General features: G+C 43.2%; 2 protein-coding genes across 2 annotated transcripts; both read left to right on the top strand.

Annotated features, from left to right (window-relative positions):
• The first annotated feature begins 13,384 nt into the window (after window positions 1–13,384).
• Window positions 13,385–13,998, top strand: LOC139188625 (uncharacterized). The gene is made up of 2 exons (XM_070806252.1): window positions 13,385–13,558; window positions 13,660–13,998. Exons 1-2 carry the CDS (start codon window positions 13,385–13,387, stop codon window positions 13,996–13,998), a joined length of 513 nt encoding a protein of 170 aa, XP_070662353.1.
• Window positions 13,999–14,838: 840 nt separating this feature from the next.
• On the top strand, window positions 14,839–15,360 carry LOC139188624 (uncharacterized). The gene has a single exon (XM_070806251.1). The coding sequence runs from the start codon at window positions 14,839–14,841 to the stop codon at window positions 15,358–15,360; it is 522 nt and encodes a 173-aa protein (XP_070662352.1).
• Window positions 15,361–15,694: the final 334 nt, after the last annotated feature.

The raw sequence follows: 15,694 nt of genomic DNA, 5'->3' as shown, positions 1-15,694 counted from the left end.
TCGATCAAGTCAAGTTGGCGGGCATTGTGCATATATGACCTTTGAAGTGCAGTATATCGTTGGATGATCCTTTCATTGTAACGTCCATCCCTTTCTAATGGCTCATGTTGCACGGGCTCATCGGTGGCGTCATGAGTACAATATATACGTGTTCTTGAATTGTTCATCGTGTCTGGCTCATATTCATCAACGGCTTCATAATCGTACTCATCTTCCACAATCATGTTGTGAAGAATGATGCACGTCATCATGATGGATCGAAGCGACTCTACATCAAACAATCTGGCAGCACCCCTGATGATCGCCCAGCGAGCTTGGAGGATACCGAAACAACGCTCTACATCCTTCCTGCACCCTTCTTGACATCTTGCAAAGTGTTTTTCCTTTACACTGCGCGGACGTGGCACTGTTTTGACAAATGTTGACCACCTTGGGTAAATGCCATCAGCTAGGTAGTATGGCCCGTCGTACATATGTCCATTGACCTCATACATGACTTTTGGTGCCTTTCCTTGCAGGACATCGTTGAACACTGGGGATTGGGCAAGGACGTTGAGGTCATTTTGAGCTCCTGGAACCCCGAAAAAGGCGTGCCAAATCCATGTATCAAAAGATGCCACCGCCTCCAAAATGATACTTTTTTATCCTTTTCTATCCCCATAAGCACCTTGCCATGCACTTGGACAGTTTTTCCAAGTCCAGTGCATACAATCAATGCTTCCAATCATCCCTGGAAAACCTCGCATCTCGCCTTTCTTCAGAAGCCTTTGTAAGTCCATATGAGTAGGTTTCCGGAGGTACTCTGCGGTGTAGATAGATTCGATTGCCGAACAAAACCTCATCAGGGACTCAAGAATGGTTGATTTTCCCATCCTCGTTATCTCGTCCACTTGGTCTGCAGCTGCTCCATATGCAAGCATCCGCAAGGCAGCAGTAATTTTTTGTTGAGGCAGGAGACCCATAGCACCAAAAGCATCCGTCTTTTGCACAAAGTAAGAATCATGGTTGCAAACAGCGCCCATGATTTTGTTAAACAAATGTCATTCCATTCTAAAACGACGTAGGAAGTATGTATCAGGGAATGCACTGTTACGGACAAAATAATCGTCCAAGAGCTCCTGACCTCGTCGTTGCCTGTTTCTATCAATGTTTACAGCACGGTTAGGCCTGCAGATATGAGCCACAGTTTGGACGACTCGACGGGATTGTGATGCTCCTGCCATTCTTGATTCGTCATCTCTTCGTCTACGCTCGTCATCCTCTTCCATCTCATTTTGGGCCCAATCCCCAACATTGAACATTCCTTCTGATTGGTTAAACAATTATTCCTCTTCTTGCTCGATTTCCCACATCATCTTTGAAGACGAAGAAGAAGACATTGTAAGAAAGAAACTGAAACTATGAATAATGATATGGATTTTGGTGAAGAAGGAAGCAAAAACTATGAATAATGATAGGGATTTTGGTGAAGAAGGAACCAGAAACTATGAATAATGATAGGGATTTTGGCGAAGAAGGAAGTAGAAACTATGAATAATGATAGAGATCTTGAGAAAATTGGTGTGAGATTTATGAGGATGGATGGTGGATTATATGGAGGATTTAGAAAGGATTAGGTTGTAGATAATGCCACGTGGCATGCCGTCATTTGTTAAAAATCTGGTGGAAATCTATCCTCAAAGATTGTAATCGGATTGTGACACGTGGCACGACGTGATTGGTTACAAATCTTATCAGAAATCCATCATCAATAATTATTGACACGTACTTTGACACAACGATTAAAAATCTTATCGGAAATCCATCACCAATAATTGTCTTTGCGGATAATGACACGTGGCGCAACGAGAACGATTAAATATCTTATCCAAAATAATAAATAAAATTCTTTTGAATTATTTTATAAATACAAAAATACAAAAATTTTATTACTATTGGCTTTTCGGATAATGACACGTGGCGCAACGAGAACGATTAAAAATCTTATCCGAAATTACAAATAAAATTATTAGGGTTATGTATTATTTTGTAAATAAAAAAGTAATAATATTTTATTGCCAATTGACAGGGCTATTCAATGCAGAGGTAAAGATGCAAAAGACAATTGCCAGGGGAATGCACTGTTCATTAAGGGTAATTACTATTCACTAGGTGGATTAAATAGTGAATAGCCTGGAGGGAGGGCTCCTACACTGGAGTTGCTCTAAGCGACGACTTGAGGACTGCAATTTAGTGCTATTGGCTCTATAGACTCTTGACCTTGAGAGAGTGCTTGACTGGCTTTTTCTTGGTTTCCTTTTCCACGAAATGGGAAAGTTTTTTTAATATTTTTACTGTTAAAGTGTGTTTCTATTGGTCTATAAACAATTACCACTATGAAAACCTTCGGTCTTTTCTGTGCTTTTGTGTTCAACCACTCTTATTCTTATTTTTTGAAGTGTGATATTCATACACTTCATTTTATTTTTGACATATTTTATAATTTTTTTTCTGTCGGATAAGATGAATCGAAGAAAATCAATGGATAAAAATTAACAAGGGGTGTGTAAGAAGTAAAATGAGATATGTGAATACCACACCACTATTTTTTTCTTTTCTCCATGATAAAACTATAAAAGGCTTTGGTCCGTATAGAGAGATTTTTCGGTGTGACGGTCATTCAACAGTATGTTATGTTATTGAGTTATGAGTTAAACAAATTTACATGAGTATTTTTTTTCATATTTAGTGAATTTAAGCACAATTGTGATTTACTACAATTTATGACTAAAACCATCTCCAAACTTGGGCTAAAAGCCAAATTACCCTCCAAATTACCCCCCCAAACACTCTCCAACCCATGTTAAAATTTTAGGCTAAATGCCAAATGTTATTTCTGGGCCAAATACCCCCCAGCTTTCCCCCCGGGCTAAATGCCAAATGTTTATCGGAATTTAAATTTTTTTAGATTAAAATGTTCATAAAATTAATTTACAATAATCTACATATTTATTATTTTTTTTAAATTGATTTAAGAAAAAAAATTAGCCTAAGTTTATTCTTTAATAATTCCGGGCTAAAATTTTAGGACAGAAGGGTTGGAGCAGAAAAGATGTTTCTGGGCTAAAAGTCAAATTTTCTGGGCTAAAAAATTTGGCTTTTAGCCCAAGGGTTGGAGATGGTCAAGAGTGTCACTATCATAAGGGAGTTTATCTTGTATCATAAAAGCCAAACGTTATACACTAACAAATAGATAGATGTGTTATAAGAAGAGTGGATCAATAAGGGCACATGTCAAAGTGGTGATGACAACGAAAAATTACTCATTAGGCTCTTACAAGATAAATGCAAAGGAGACTCTACAAAATGATACTCTCTAAGGATTCTCTGTCACCTTACAGTTTAACGACAATTCTTATGCTAATATTATAAAATATTGTGTTAAAAATATAAGATGAAAGATAATCCATAGAGCTTTGAACTTTTAGCTTAGGCGAGTATTTTGAAATTTTCCCAGAGCTTTGAACTTTTAACTGGATTTTTGTATGATTAGGGAGACTTGGGTCAACTCAATTGGATCAAGTCAGTTTTTTGAGCTTGATATGTGTTTGTTCTAGTTTGTACAAGTGGGACTTTGACAGATAGTGATTACACAATTTTATTAATTTAAAATAAATCTGACCGGAAGATTCTTGATATTGTAACTATTAATTTTCAACAGTAACAAAATTTGAATACGACAGACCTTTGATTTGGAAGCTGTAACTCACGCTGCAGCTGTGTCAGCAACTGTCTGGCGTGTCTATCAGTACTTGTACGTGTGAGGCAAAGGGGCTTCTAACTACACAATAGCACTCAACATGGTGGGCCATGTTTTCCACTCAGTTCTCCCAATTGGCTCCATTGTCCTTAAACAGTTTTCGTATGTGAGTATATCGGTGAGGGAAAGGGTCCCTCCAAATCCCTTTTAAACCTAATTTTTCTTATTAAACAATTCGAACTTTTGAAATTTGATTTAACGGTTACAAAAAGTGACACATTCTAAAAGTTATAATAACTTTAGCTATTAAATAAAATTTCAAGAGCTCGAATTAATTGATAAGGAGGATTAGATAGAAGGGATCTAAGACCATTTTCAACCGAAAGCTGGCCAGAAGGTTCGTTTTAATCCTTTGGCTCTCCAGGAAAATGTTAATGATCTACAACACGGGTACAACAGAGTCTCAATCACCTCCATCTCTCTATCTCTTAGAGAGAAGAGAATGAAGCGATCGAAGTGAGTATTTGATTACAGAGAGCAAAGAGCGAATATGAACTATAGTTGCACCTGAGACAACATTAGATTTTAGTACAAAAAAGAAATTAAAGTTGTACTACTTATAGAGTATGTGCACAAAATTACAAACACGCCAGGAGGACAAAAATTAAAAATTTTGGAGAGGCAAGGATTAGTCACTTAAAAAATATCTGATTATGCTACCAATTTAAAATTTTCTTTTAAATATGCTTAATTAAAACAAAATTGTGTCCAAAGCACTCGCTTTTAAGGCATCTTTCAATAAAATATATGTACCTCGAGGACGACGAAAAAAACATAAAAAATGAAATTCCGAAATTGCTGAAGCACCTCCGGTGCATGGGCATTCAAACCCAAGAAAAGGGAAGAAAAAGGGTAATATTATCCTTAGTGGATGACTTGAAGTTTTCTAGTGCTAGTGGACGACTTCTACCCTATACAACAACTTTGCTGGTACAAATCAGTCCGTACCCAACTTTTACTCACTTCTTAGAGCACCTCCAGCGGGGGAGGTTGCTCGGGGGCCAGTGGATCAAACAGTAGCAAATTGCTGGGGGGGATGACCTCCAGCGTAGGGAAGCCCGAGCGACAGGCAAGGCCTGAGGAGCAGGCCCGTTGAGGATTGCCAGCCCGAGAGCCCGAAGGATGCGTTAGGCGCGTGCGTTTCACGAGCGCGTGGGCGCGAGTCGTCCGACAAAAAAATAGGGCTGGGACCCGCGAATTCAGTTTTGAAAAGTTACCGTTGGGGAAGCCACGTGGCTTCCCCATGTCCGTTCGATTGAAACGGTCCTATTTTATGGACCGTTGGATTTCCAACGGTAAAAAACATTTTAAAATCTCATTTAATTTCATCCGTTTGATCTAAGATCAACGGTCCACGTTATTAGGCTTTGTAAATTTTAAAAAAAAAAACAGTTTAAAAATCTAAAATGTTACCGTTGTGACACGTGGCACAATCTGGAGTGTTGGAATTTAAATTTTTTTTAAATCCAACGGCAGAGATTAATTAGGTGAAAAAAAATTTTAAAAAAATGTAAAAAATTCTTAAAAATCGGAAAAAAAAATTATGAAAAATTATTAAAAATTTTGATTTTACTTTTCTATAAATACCTTCTTATTATCTTCTACCCTACACCACAATTTCATATTTTCTCAACTACTTTCAACCACATTCCTATCTTTCTCTCAAAGTTTCAATCCAATTTTTTTCCAACAAAATGACTACTCAAGCAGGTACGAATTGGACTCTTCTTGAAGATGTTGCGTTGTGTAATAGTTGGGTTCAAGTTACTCATGATTCAATTACAGGTAATGAGATGCAGTTGCGAGAAATGTGGAGTCTTATTCATACCAATTATCTTGAGAAAATGGGTGGGCAAAGAACTAAAGAATCGATGTCCAGTCGTTGGAAATTACTTAGTCAATCGTTTAGTACGTGGAGAGACGCCTTGGCACAAGTTAGTGGTAATCTTCGAAGTGGGAAAAATTTAGCGGATCAGGTAACAATATATTATTTATTTGTTTGTATTATTTGTTAGCTACTTTCATTATATTTATTTGTTTGTATTATTTATTTGCTACCTACTTTCATTATAATTATTTGTTAGCTACTGGGGATTGGGCAAGGACGTTGAGGTCATTTTGAGCTCCCGGAACCCCGAAAAAGGCGTGCCAAATCCATGTATCAAAAGATGCCACCGCCTCCAAAATGACACATTTTGATCATTTTCTGTCCCCATAAGCGCCTTGCCATGCACTTGGACAATTTTTCCAAGTCCAGTGCATACAATCAATGCTTCCAATCATCCCTGGAAAACCTCGTATCTCGCCTTTCTTCAGAAGCCTTTGCAAGTCCATATGAGTAGGTCTCCGGAGGTACTTTGCGGTGTAGATAGATTCGATTGCCGAACAAAACCTCATCAGGGACTCAACAATGGTTGATTTTCCCATCCTCGTTATCTCATCCACTTGGTCTGCAGCTGCTCCATATGCAAGTTCCCGCAAGGCAGCAATAATTTTTTGCTGAGGCAGGAGACCCATAGCACCAAAAGCATTCGGCTTTTGCACAAAGTAAGAATCATGGTTGCAAACAGCGCCCATGATTTTGTTGAAAAATGTCATTCCATTCTAAAACGACGTCGGAAGTATGTATCAGGGAATGCACTGTTACGAACAAAATAATCGTCCAAGAGCTTCTGACCTCGTCGTTGCCTGTTTCTATCAATGTTTACAGCACGGTTAGGCCTACAGATATGAACCACAACTTGGACGACTCGACGAGATTGTGAGGCTCCTGCCATTCTTGATTCGTCATCTCTCCGTCTACGCTCGTCATCCTTTTCCATCTCATTTTGGGCCCAATCCCCAACATTGAACATTCCTTCTGATTGTGTTTAGGCCCAAAATAGTAGTTTGGGCCGAGTATAGAATCATTCTCGACCCGGAAGGCCTTGCGACAAGGGTGCTATGGATCGTTCAGTACGTGGGCCTCCAAACCTAGGTCGGCTAGGTCATGATGTAAAACAGGTCGAGTCCTAGTGCAATAAGGAGTCTCGGCAGGATTAATAACCCGAAAGCGAATCCGGTTCAATAAGGGACTAGGTTCAAAATCATAATGAAAGTAGGATTGGTCGAGTCAGTGTTTGATCAGGAGAAGAAGTCCTAGTCCGAATATAGCTTTAACTCGACCTTGGGGGATCCGTTGCTATAAATAGAAGAGGCTGTGCATCATTCAAAGCCCCTGCAATTCAACATACAACTGCCCTGCGCAAACTCTCTCAACAACTTTGAGATTTTTATTTTCTTTTCGCTGACACATCTTCCGTTGGCATCAACAGCACTGTGGAAGCAACTGGTGATATCTTAAGTCGGCATAGATAGCTCTGTCATCGTAGAATCAGTCGGTCTCACAGTATCTTCCGTTAGCATCAACAGCACTGCGGTGAGGATGGTTGGTTACCTATCCAAGTCTTGGTTGAGAAGGATTTCCGGATCCTTATTGATTGAGGTCATCTCATTAGCCTCCTCGGCGAAGTAAGGTGTTACAGTATATCGAGCTCGGCACATTGCACGCCGAGTTATTTTATGATTGGATACTCCCAAGTGGGATTTAGAGTTAGGCATTCGGATGGCCGAACCACGTTCACTATTAAAACTTATATTTTCTTTGAGTATTTGTGCCCTTACACTTTGGTGTCGATTCGGCGTAAGTTTACTCTGACGAATAACATCACTGTGACTGAATCCGACGACGACTCGTGAACTTCGTAAGAATAGTAACCTTGTCTTCAGGTTCGAGAACCCAAGAGGCCGAGACGCGTTCCTTCCTCGGTCGCAATCGCAAGACGTAGTAGTCAGCCGCGTACCCAACGCAACATCAACAAATTTACTCCTCGACCGAGCTCGGCCGACGAGTTGGCACGCCCCGCATTCATCGAATGACGTAGTTAGCTTATAGATTACTCGGCCTGCGCGCCACGTAAGCTTGGTAGTTTCTAGGGTCAACATTTTGCCACGCCCAGTGGGACCTAAGGCTAAACTACGAAGTTCATGCCAATTGAAACGCGATCGGTAAAAAAGAAAACAACTATGTGAAAATCAACAGCTGATTTTCCATTCAGAACGTAGGACACAGTGTGCCACAGGCGCAGAATCCCGTCAGCGCCGTGACACCTGAGTCCACAAGCGCAACCCGCCGAGAAAGGGAGGTTAATCTCGGCGGTCAGGTTCGCAGTCTTGAAATTCCCGACAGGAACACTTGCGTTCTCAATGAAGGAGTAATAGAAGATTGTGATGAAGATGGTGGCGAAGGATCCGATCCACCCACAAGGTCGTTTCTTCGAAAACGGCTCGACGAGCAATCTCGGACGGTTGAACAGACATTGAGTCGAGGAATCGATAAGCTTCATGACGTGATACGCAATTCCAGTGAAGCACAAACCAGATTACTCGAAATATTGGTTAGTAAGGTTAGCGATGGTAGAACTTTCGATCTTACCCAGCATTTGCCGCCGAGGAATAATCTATTATCAAGTGCACCGGCCGAGCCAATTCCTGCTCGGCTCAGGCCAATTAACTTGGAAAGAGGAGGAGGGTCGAATAGTAGGTCAGATGGATCCGACCAGAGAGTGGAAGTAACACCAGTCGATATGACCGAGGTCCAACGGATGATCGATTCGGCCATGAAGAAAGGGCCGAAGTTCCCTAAGTTTATACACCCATATCCAGCTTATGTGGAACAGTTCGAATACCCTAGAGGTTTTAAAATCCCAGATTTTAGCCTTTTTACCAAAAAATCATCCTTATCATCGTTAGAACATGTAGCTCGTTTCACCGCGCAATGTGGGGACGTCAATAGTGACTTTCACAAGCTGCGACTTTTCAATTTTTCGCTGACTGGTTCAGCGTTCGCTTGGTATATTAACCTCCCACCAAATTCCGTCCAGAGTTGGGAGAAGTTGGTCGAGAAATTTCATGAGCAGTTTTATCGGCCGGGAATGGAAATGTCAGTATCCTCACTAGCAAGGATGGCTCAGGTGTCCAACGAGTCACCAATGGATTATCTTACCAGATTCAAATCAGCCAGGAATTGGTGCCGAGTACCTCTCCCCGAAGTCGAATTCGTCAAGCTTGCTCTGAACGGTCTTGACGTGGAATACAAAAAGAAATTCTTGGGGGCAAACTTTCGGGATATGTGCGAATTAGCCCAACATGTCGAGCAATATGATTATTTGCTTCGTGAGGAAAAGATTTAAAAAGCTCCATCTCGGGGGACGATTTACAAAAATCCTACTGTCAATTATGCATCAACCGAGGATGAATGCGTTAGTGTGGATGCAGCTGAGATAGTGATAGTTAAGCCATACGTTTGCAAGGCACTGACTCAAGTTGACTCTAAGGAAGTCAAAATCCGCTTGGCTACTGAAGGAACACTGAAACCGTCAAAAGTTTATACTTTTGATATTACAAAGGCCGATGCAATTTTTGATCAACTGTTATCAGCGAGGATCATCAAACTTCGACCTGGGCACAACATTCCCAAGGCCGAAGAGCTTAAAGGAAAGATATATTGCAAATACCACAATTCAAGCAAACATACGACAAACAATTGCGTCGTGTTTCGAGACAACGTCCAAAGCTGGATTGATAATGGCAAACTGAAATTTCCAGAGAAGAAGATGAGTGTTGATACTGACCCGTTCCCCACGGCAACAGTAAATATGGTCGATGAGTGCCTACCTAAGGACAAAGGGAAAGGGAAGGCCGAAGTTGTTGCGACGCAACGCTTTCGGAATTAGAATTCTTGGCCACGTTTCATGGTCGATTTTCGCTCAAACGAACCACCTACAGCTTTAATGGGACTCACTATTGTCAAACCTATGATGGATTACAGCACCGATGAAGATAGTGGGACGGCAATTTTATGCAGTAAATGTAGAGCAAAGGTCAACAATGAGCCAGAGGAGAAGCCCTCTTCGCTTATAACGGAACGACCTACGGCCGCAACCCAACAAAAGGTAGCCAACGTAGGCCATCATCAAGGGGTTTTTGATAGGCTCGGTCCTAAAGTGAGGATGGAAGAGACACCTTCAGTCAGGCGGCGCCTTGATTTTGATGCTCCATTTTATGACGATGACTACTATATACGTAACTCTAGCAGCTCGAAATCTTCTCGGAGCCAAAAAACTTTCAAACCTCCCAAACCTAGAGATCAACGTTGGTATACATATCACTCTTCGAAAGGCGTCTATACCGCACTGTCCAAATCTCAGAAACACCGGCACCAAAGGATAGATTGCATGGCCCGCCGACGGGCAGCCCAAGAAACTTCGGTCCCTAAATGGCTGCCGAAGGACACAATTGTCACTGACGATGAACGACCACCTCCAGCTATTATGACAGAGTTGGTTCAAGGGAAACGGCTGGTCAATCGAGATATCGAAACCACGTTCGAAGAGGCTGATAAACAGATCAAACTGCTTCTTCGGCCTGGGGAGATGAAGGCACGCCTCGAGCATTTCAGGCAAGAAGCTGAAAGCAAATTAGCCTCGCCGGCCATTCAAGAGCCTTTGATTAAAATTTGACGGAATTTACATCCACCATTCCTCGGGGAGGCCTTGGAATATATGCGAGAATTTCATAAGAAACATTCGGCTAACGATCTGTATGGTTTGCCGAAGGCATGTCAGGACACAATTGATCTAGTCCTGACTTGTCCTGATGCCGAGCGAATCATTCAGAAGACCTCAAACCCAGGATTGAAAGCAAGGTTCCAGCACATACGAGAAGCTCGTGTCCTTGGATTTGAAGTCGACCCATACACTGATATCGATGCAGCCGACCTTCCTTTCTCAATGGAGGACCTTCAGTATTTACGACATCACTTCAAAGTATTTTCGGCTGTTTCTCTCTTCGGCCTTACGACCGATGAAATAACACGTGTTGCACGATTGGATGCTTATCTCGACACCAGGGATGCCCGGATACACTACCAGGAACAGGTTCGGGTCTTAACCCCAAGCACACTGTCGATCTTAACCTCACCTGAGGCAATTACGCAGAACCAACAAGCTGCCGAAGCAGCACCACAGGATCAAACCGTTGAAGAAGGAACAGAAGAGTCTCTTTGTCCAACTCTGACAACAGCGGAGGCCGTAGTCGCTAACCAGACGAGAGATGAGGCTAGCGAGGAGGGTCCTAACCCGATGGGCCCGTCAGTCCTTGATAACATGGAAATCAGTATGGTCTATGTGTTACCCGCTGATTTTCAATCAAGCACAGCTCAACCAAATTTCCTCGATGATGATGTAGTCTCCGAGGAAGCCGGCCATGTTGATTTTGTATCTATTGCTGAAGTCGAGTCTACAACAAAAGATGACAATATCAAAGCAGCTTTAGCCGAATTGTTTCCTCGCTCATCATCGGCCAACCTTCATCATTTAAAGCCATTGTATGTCACGGCCCATATCGAAGGGTATCCAGTCTCTAAAGTTTTTGTCGACTGCGAAGCAACGGTCAATATCATGCCTGTAAACATCATGAAGGCGTTACGTCGCTCCAATGATGAACTCATTCCTTCCGGGGATCACAATGAGCAGTTTCGTCGGAAACAAATCACAAACCAAAGGGGTGCTTCCTTTAGCGGTAAATATTACCGGTCGAAATCACATGACCGCTTTTTTTATCGTCGACTCCAAGACCGAGTATAATGCTCTACTCAGTCGAGACTGGATTCATCAAACCAGCTGTATTCCTTCATCCTTATATCAAGTCCTAGTTTTCTGGGACGGTAAATCGGTCATCGTTCACCCGACCGATAGTCAGCCCTTCGAAACTAACATGATCCAAGCACGGTATTACGATGACCACGTTGGCTATATCACCCTACAGGGTTTCAATGACGAGGGACGACCGACTCGGATTTCTGTTCAAAAAGCTATCGAGGTTGGCGCCGAAACTGTCCATCAGGATTCGGCGAGACTCGGTTTAGCTAATTTCATCCCCGAAGCCAATGTTTGACACCGATCGGGAAAAACGTAGGGCCGTGGTTTCATCTACTATGGAACGACTGCTGGCCCATTGGTATACTATATCGAAACAACCAAATTCGGGCGTTAACCTCGTCGAGTTCCTTGCCGAATGAGATAATGGTCCTGTCTTATCTCTTGACAAAATTCAAGCCGCCCCGGCCAAGCTCGAAGATAATCGGCCCCAAGTCAAAGATCCCTTGGAAGAAGTTAATGTTGGGACGGCCGATGACCCACGGCCTTTATTTATTAGTGCTTTACTTCCCCAACCTCTGAAGAACGAACTTCGTGCCCTGCTAGAGGGGTTTAAAGATTGTTTTGCTTGGAGCTATCATGAAATGCCTGGTTTGGATAGTACTCTCGTTGAGCATGAGTTGCGTATTAAACCTGGAGTAAACCTTTCCGTCAACCACCTCGACGCTTCTCGACCAAAGTTCAACTCGGTATCAAGGACAAACTAGTTCGGCTTTTGAAAGTCGGGTTCATTCGGACAGCTCGATATGTGGAATGGTTGGCCAATATCGTTCCTGTTTTAAAGAAAATTGGTGCATTGCGCATTTGCATCGATTTCAGAAATCTGAATCTGGCAACTCCTAAAGATGCGTATACAATGCCGATTTCAGATCTATTAATCGATGCCGTGGCGAATCATGCAATCTTGTCCTTTATGGATGGACACGTCGGGTACAACCAAATTTTCATTGCCGAAGCTGATGTGCACAAAACTGCTTTTCGCTGCCCGGGGGCACTCGACACTTACGAATGGGTTGTCATGCCATTCGGCCTTAAAAACGCCAGCGCCACATACCAACGGGCAATGAACACTATATTTCATGATTTAATTGGAACCATCGTCGAAGTCTATATTGACGATGTTGTAATTAAGTCCAAACAACAGCAGACTCATTTGGATGATCTCCGACAGGCTTTCCTTCGTATGCGTCAACACAATCTCAAGATGAAACCTGCCAAATGTGCATTCGGTGTGTCAGCCGGTAATTTTCTCGGTTTCCTCATGCATCACCGTGGAATTGAAGTGGACGAGAATAAAGCACGTGTAATCATCAATGCTCCACCCCCAACGACGAAGACACAACTGCAGTTCTTACTCAGCCAGATAAATTTTCTCCGCCGATTTATAGCTAACTCGGCAGGAAAAATGAAAGCGTTCTTGACGCTTTTGAAACTTAAGGACTCAGATACGTTTGTGTGGACTGACGAACATCAGGCAGCGTTTACACAAATCAAAGTCTCCCTCACGACACCACCTATCCTTGTTCCACCTCGGCGGGGTAAACCTCTCAAACTATATATCTCGGTGGCTGAAGAGTCCATCGGCTGCCTCTTCGCCCAAGATAACGATGCCGGGCGAGAGCAGGCTATTTTTTACCTCAGTCGAAATCTTAATCAACTAGAAACCAATTATTCCATTGTTGAGAAGCTCTGTCTTGCCGTGTTCTTCGCCGCCTCCAAGCTCCGACATTACATGCTTCCGTCGGTCACACAAGTCATTGCCTAGACCGACGTTATCCGGTACATGCTTACCCGACCAATCGTAAAAGGTAGAATTGGGAAGTGGACGATGGCGTTGTCCGAGTTTAACTTGCAATACGTGCCCCAGAAAGCTGTCAAAGGCCAAGCATTGGCCGACTTCCTTGCTCAACACCCTTCCCCCTACGGTTTTGGGGACACCGATGTCGAAATCGGCATGGTTGAAACACGCGACAACTATTGGCAAAGTACTTTGACGGTTTCAGTACTTCATCCTCGGCTGACGTTGGGATTGTCATTCAATCTCCTAATCACGATCGTTGGTATTTTTTGCTTAAGTTGGATTTCGACTGCACCAATAATTAGGCCGAATATGAAGCCCTTATCATCGGCCTTGGCCTCCTTCATGACTTGCGGGCCACCCGTGCCCTCGTCTTCGGCGACTCTGAACTTGTGATTAACCAACTTAATGGGTCTTTCCGCTGCATGAGTTGTACCTTGGCACCCTACCATATGGTTGCCAGCTATTTGGCCGAATCCTTCGACGGTATTACTTTCGAGCATATTTCCCGGATCTATAATACCGACGCGGACGAGTTGGCTCAAATCACCTCCGGTGCACAACTCCTGGGGGGCAAACTAGGCCGAGAAGTACCGGTGTTACGACAGCTGTACCCGGCCTTGGTTAACCAGCAAATCCTCTGACGCAACGACGTGATACGCACCAGAGTCATGTCCTTACCCTCGTTGCTAGATCGACAAGACTCTATAGAGGTTTGTGTGGTCGAGGCAATACCAGATGATCGGAGAAAGCCCATTATGCAGTATCTTGAGAATCTCAATGGCAAACATAGTTGCAAGACACGAGTTCACGCCACGAACTATGTCATGTATCAAAATGAGTTATATCGGAAAGGCGAGGATGGACTGCTACTACTATGCCTCGGCCCCCAAGAGGGTGCTCAGGCAATCACAGAAATACATGAAGGGATTTGCGGAGCTCATCAATCTGGACAGAAAATACGATGGCTACTTCGATGACACGGCTATTTTTTGCCAAGAATACTAAAGGATTGTATCGAGTTTGCACGAGGATGCGTACAGTGCCAAATCCACGGGCCTATACAAAGGGTCCCGGTCGAATCGTTGAATTCGGTCATTAAACCATGGCCGTTTAGAGGATGGGCCATGGACGTGATCGGCAAAATCACGCCATCTTCTGGGGCTGCCAAGCACGCATGGATAATAGTAGCGACTGATTACTTTACTAAGTGGGTCGAAGCGAAATCATATGCCGAGCTAACATCTAAAGAAGTTTGTGACTTTGTGGAGGAACACATTGTGACCAGATTCGGTGTACCGGAAACAATTATAACCGACAATGGCACGATCTTTATAGTCGAAAGGTTTAGAGAGTATACAGCAGGTTTGAAAATTCAGCTTGAACAGTCTACACCGTATCACCCACAAGCAAATGGGCAGGCCGAGGTAAGTAATAAAGTGTTGATCGGCATTCTCGAGAAGGTAATAAAGGAAAGGCCCGGTATGTGGCATTTGAAGTTGAATGAGGCATTATGGGCATATCGAACGTCACCCCGATCGGCGACTGGGACAACCCCGTATGCACTAACTTACGGACACGACGCAATGTTACCAGTCGAGTTAAGCATAAATTCATTACGGTTGATTGAGCCAAGTAGTTTGGTTAGCGCCGAATATAATCAGTCCATGAGACAGGAGTTGGAAGATTTGGAAGAAGCGCGACTTGACGCTTACAACCTGTTGGTGGCACAAAAACAGATTGCCGAACGAGCCTATAATCAAAAAGTACGGCAGAAAACATTTGGTGAGGGTGAATTAGTTTGGCAAACGGTGTTGCCCGTAAGATTAAAGGATCCTAGGTTCGGCAAATGGTCGCCAAATTGGGAAGGGCCGTTTGTTGTGCATAAAGTATACGGCAAGGGGGCATATCATCTTAGAGACCAGACCGGTTTAGTTCACAAATTACCAATTAATGGGAAGTTTTTGAAGAAATACTATCCGGTCACTTGGGAAATGCGGGAGTAAAACATTCATTTCATTAAAATTGATAGAATACAAAGTGAGCTGGTCGATCGGTTTACATAAAAGTCAAAATAACGTCAAGGCGAAGAAGGTAGAAGAGTGCTGAACAGGGCTTTCAGCTCTAACCACCGCACCTCGCCCATAATGACCTCGGCCTGCTGGTTCTTCTTCTCTAGCTTCAACTGCTCGACCCGTTTTGTGTTCGCCGCATACTCGGTTAAGCAATCTTTGCCGCCTGACTCGAAGTCCTTAGCAAGCTCGGAGGCAATGGCCGACCTGCGTTTCACCAATTCGGCCATTTGACGGTCGAGCTCGGCCAATGCCTCTCCTTTTGCCT

This window comes from Malus domestica, chromosome 10, assembly GCF_042453785.1.
Source record: "Malus domestica chromosome 10, GDT2T_hap1".
Classification (NCBI taxonomy): domain Eukaryota; kingdom Viridiplantae; phylum Streptophyta; class Magnoliopsida; order Rosales; family Rosaceae; genus Malus; species Malus domestica.
The sequence above is the reverse complement of the archived record's forward strand: the minus strand, read 5'-3'. Positions and strand labels throughout refer to the sequence as shown.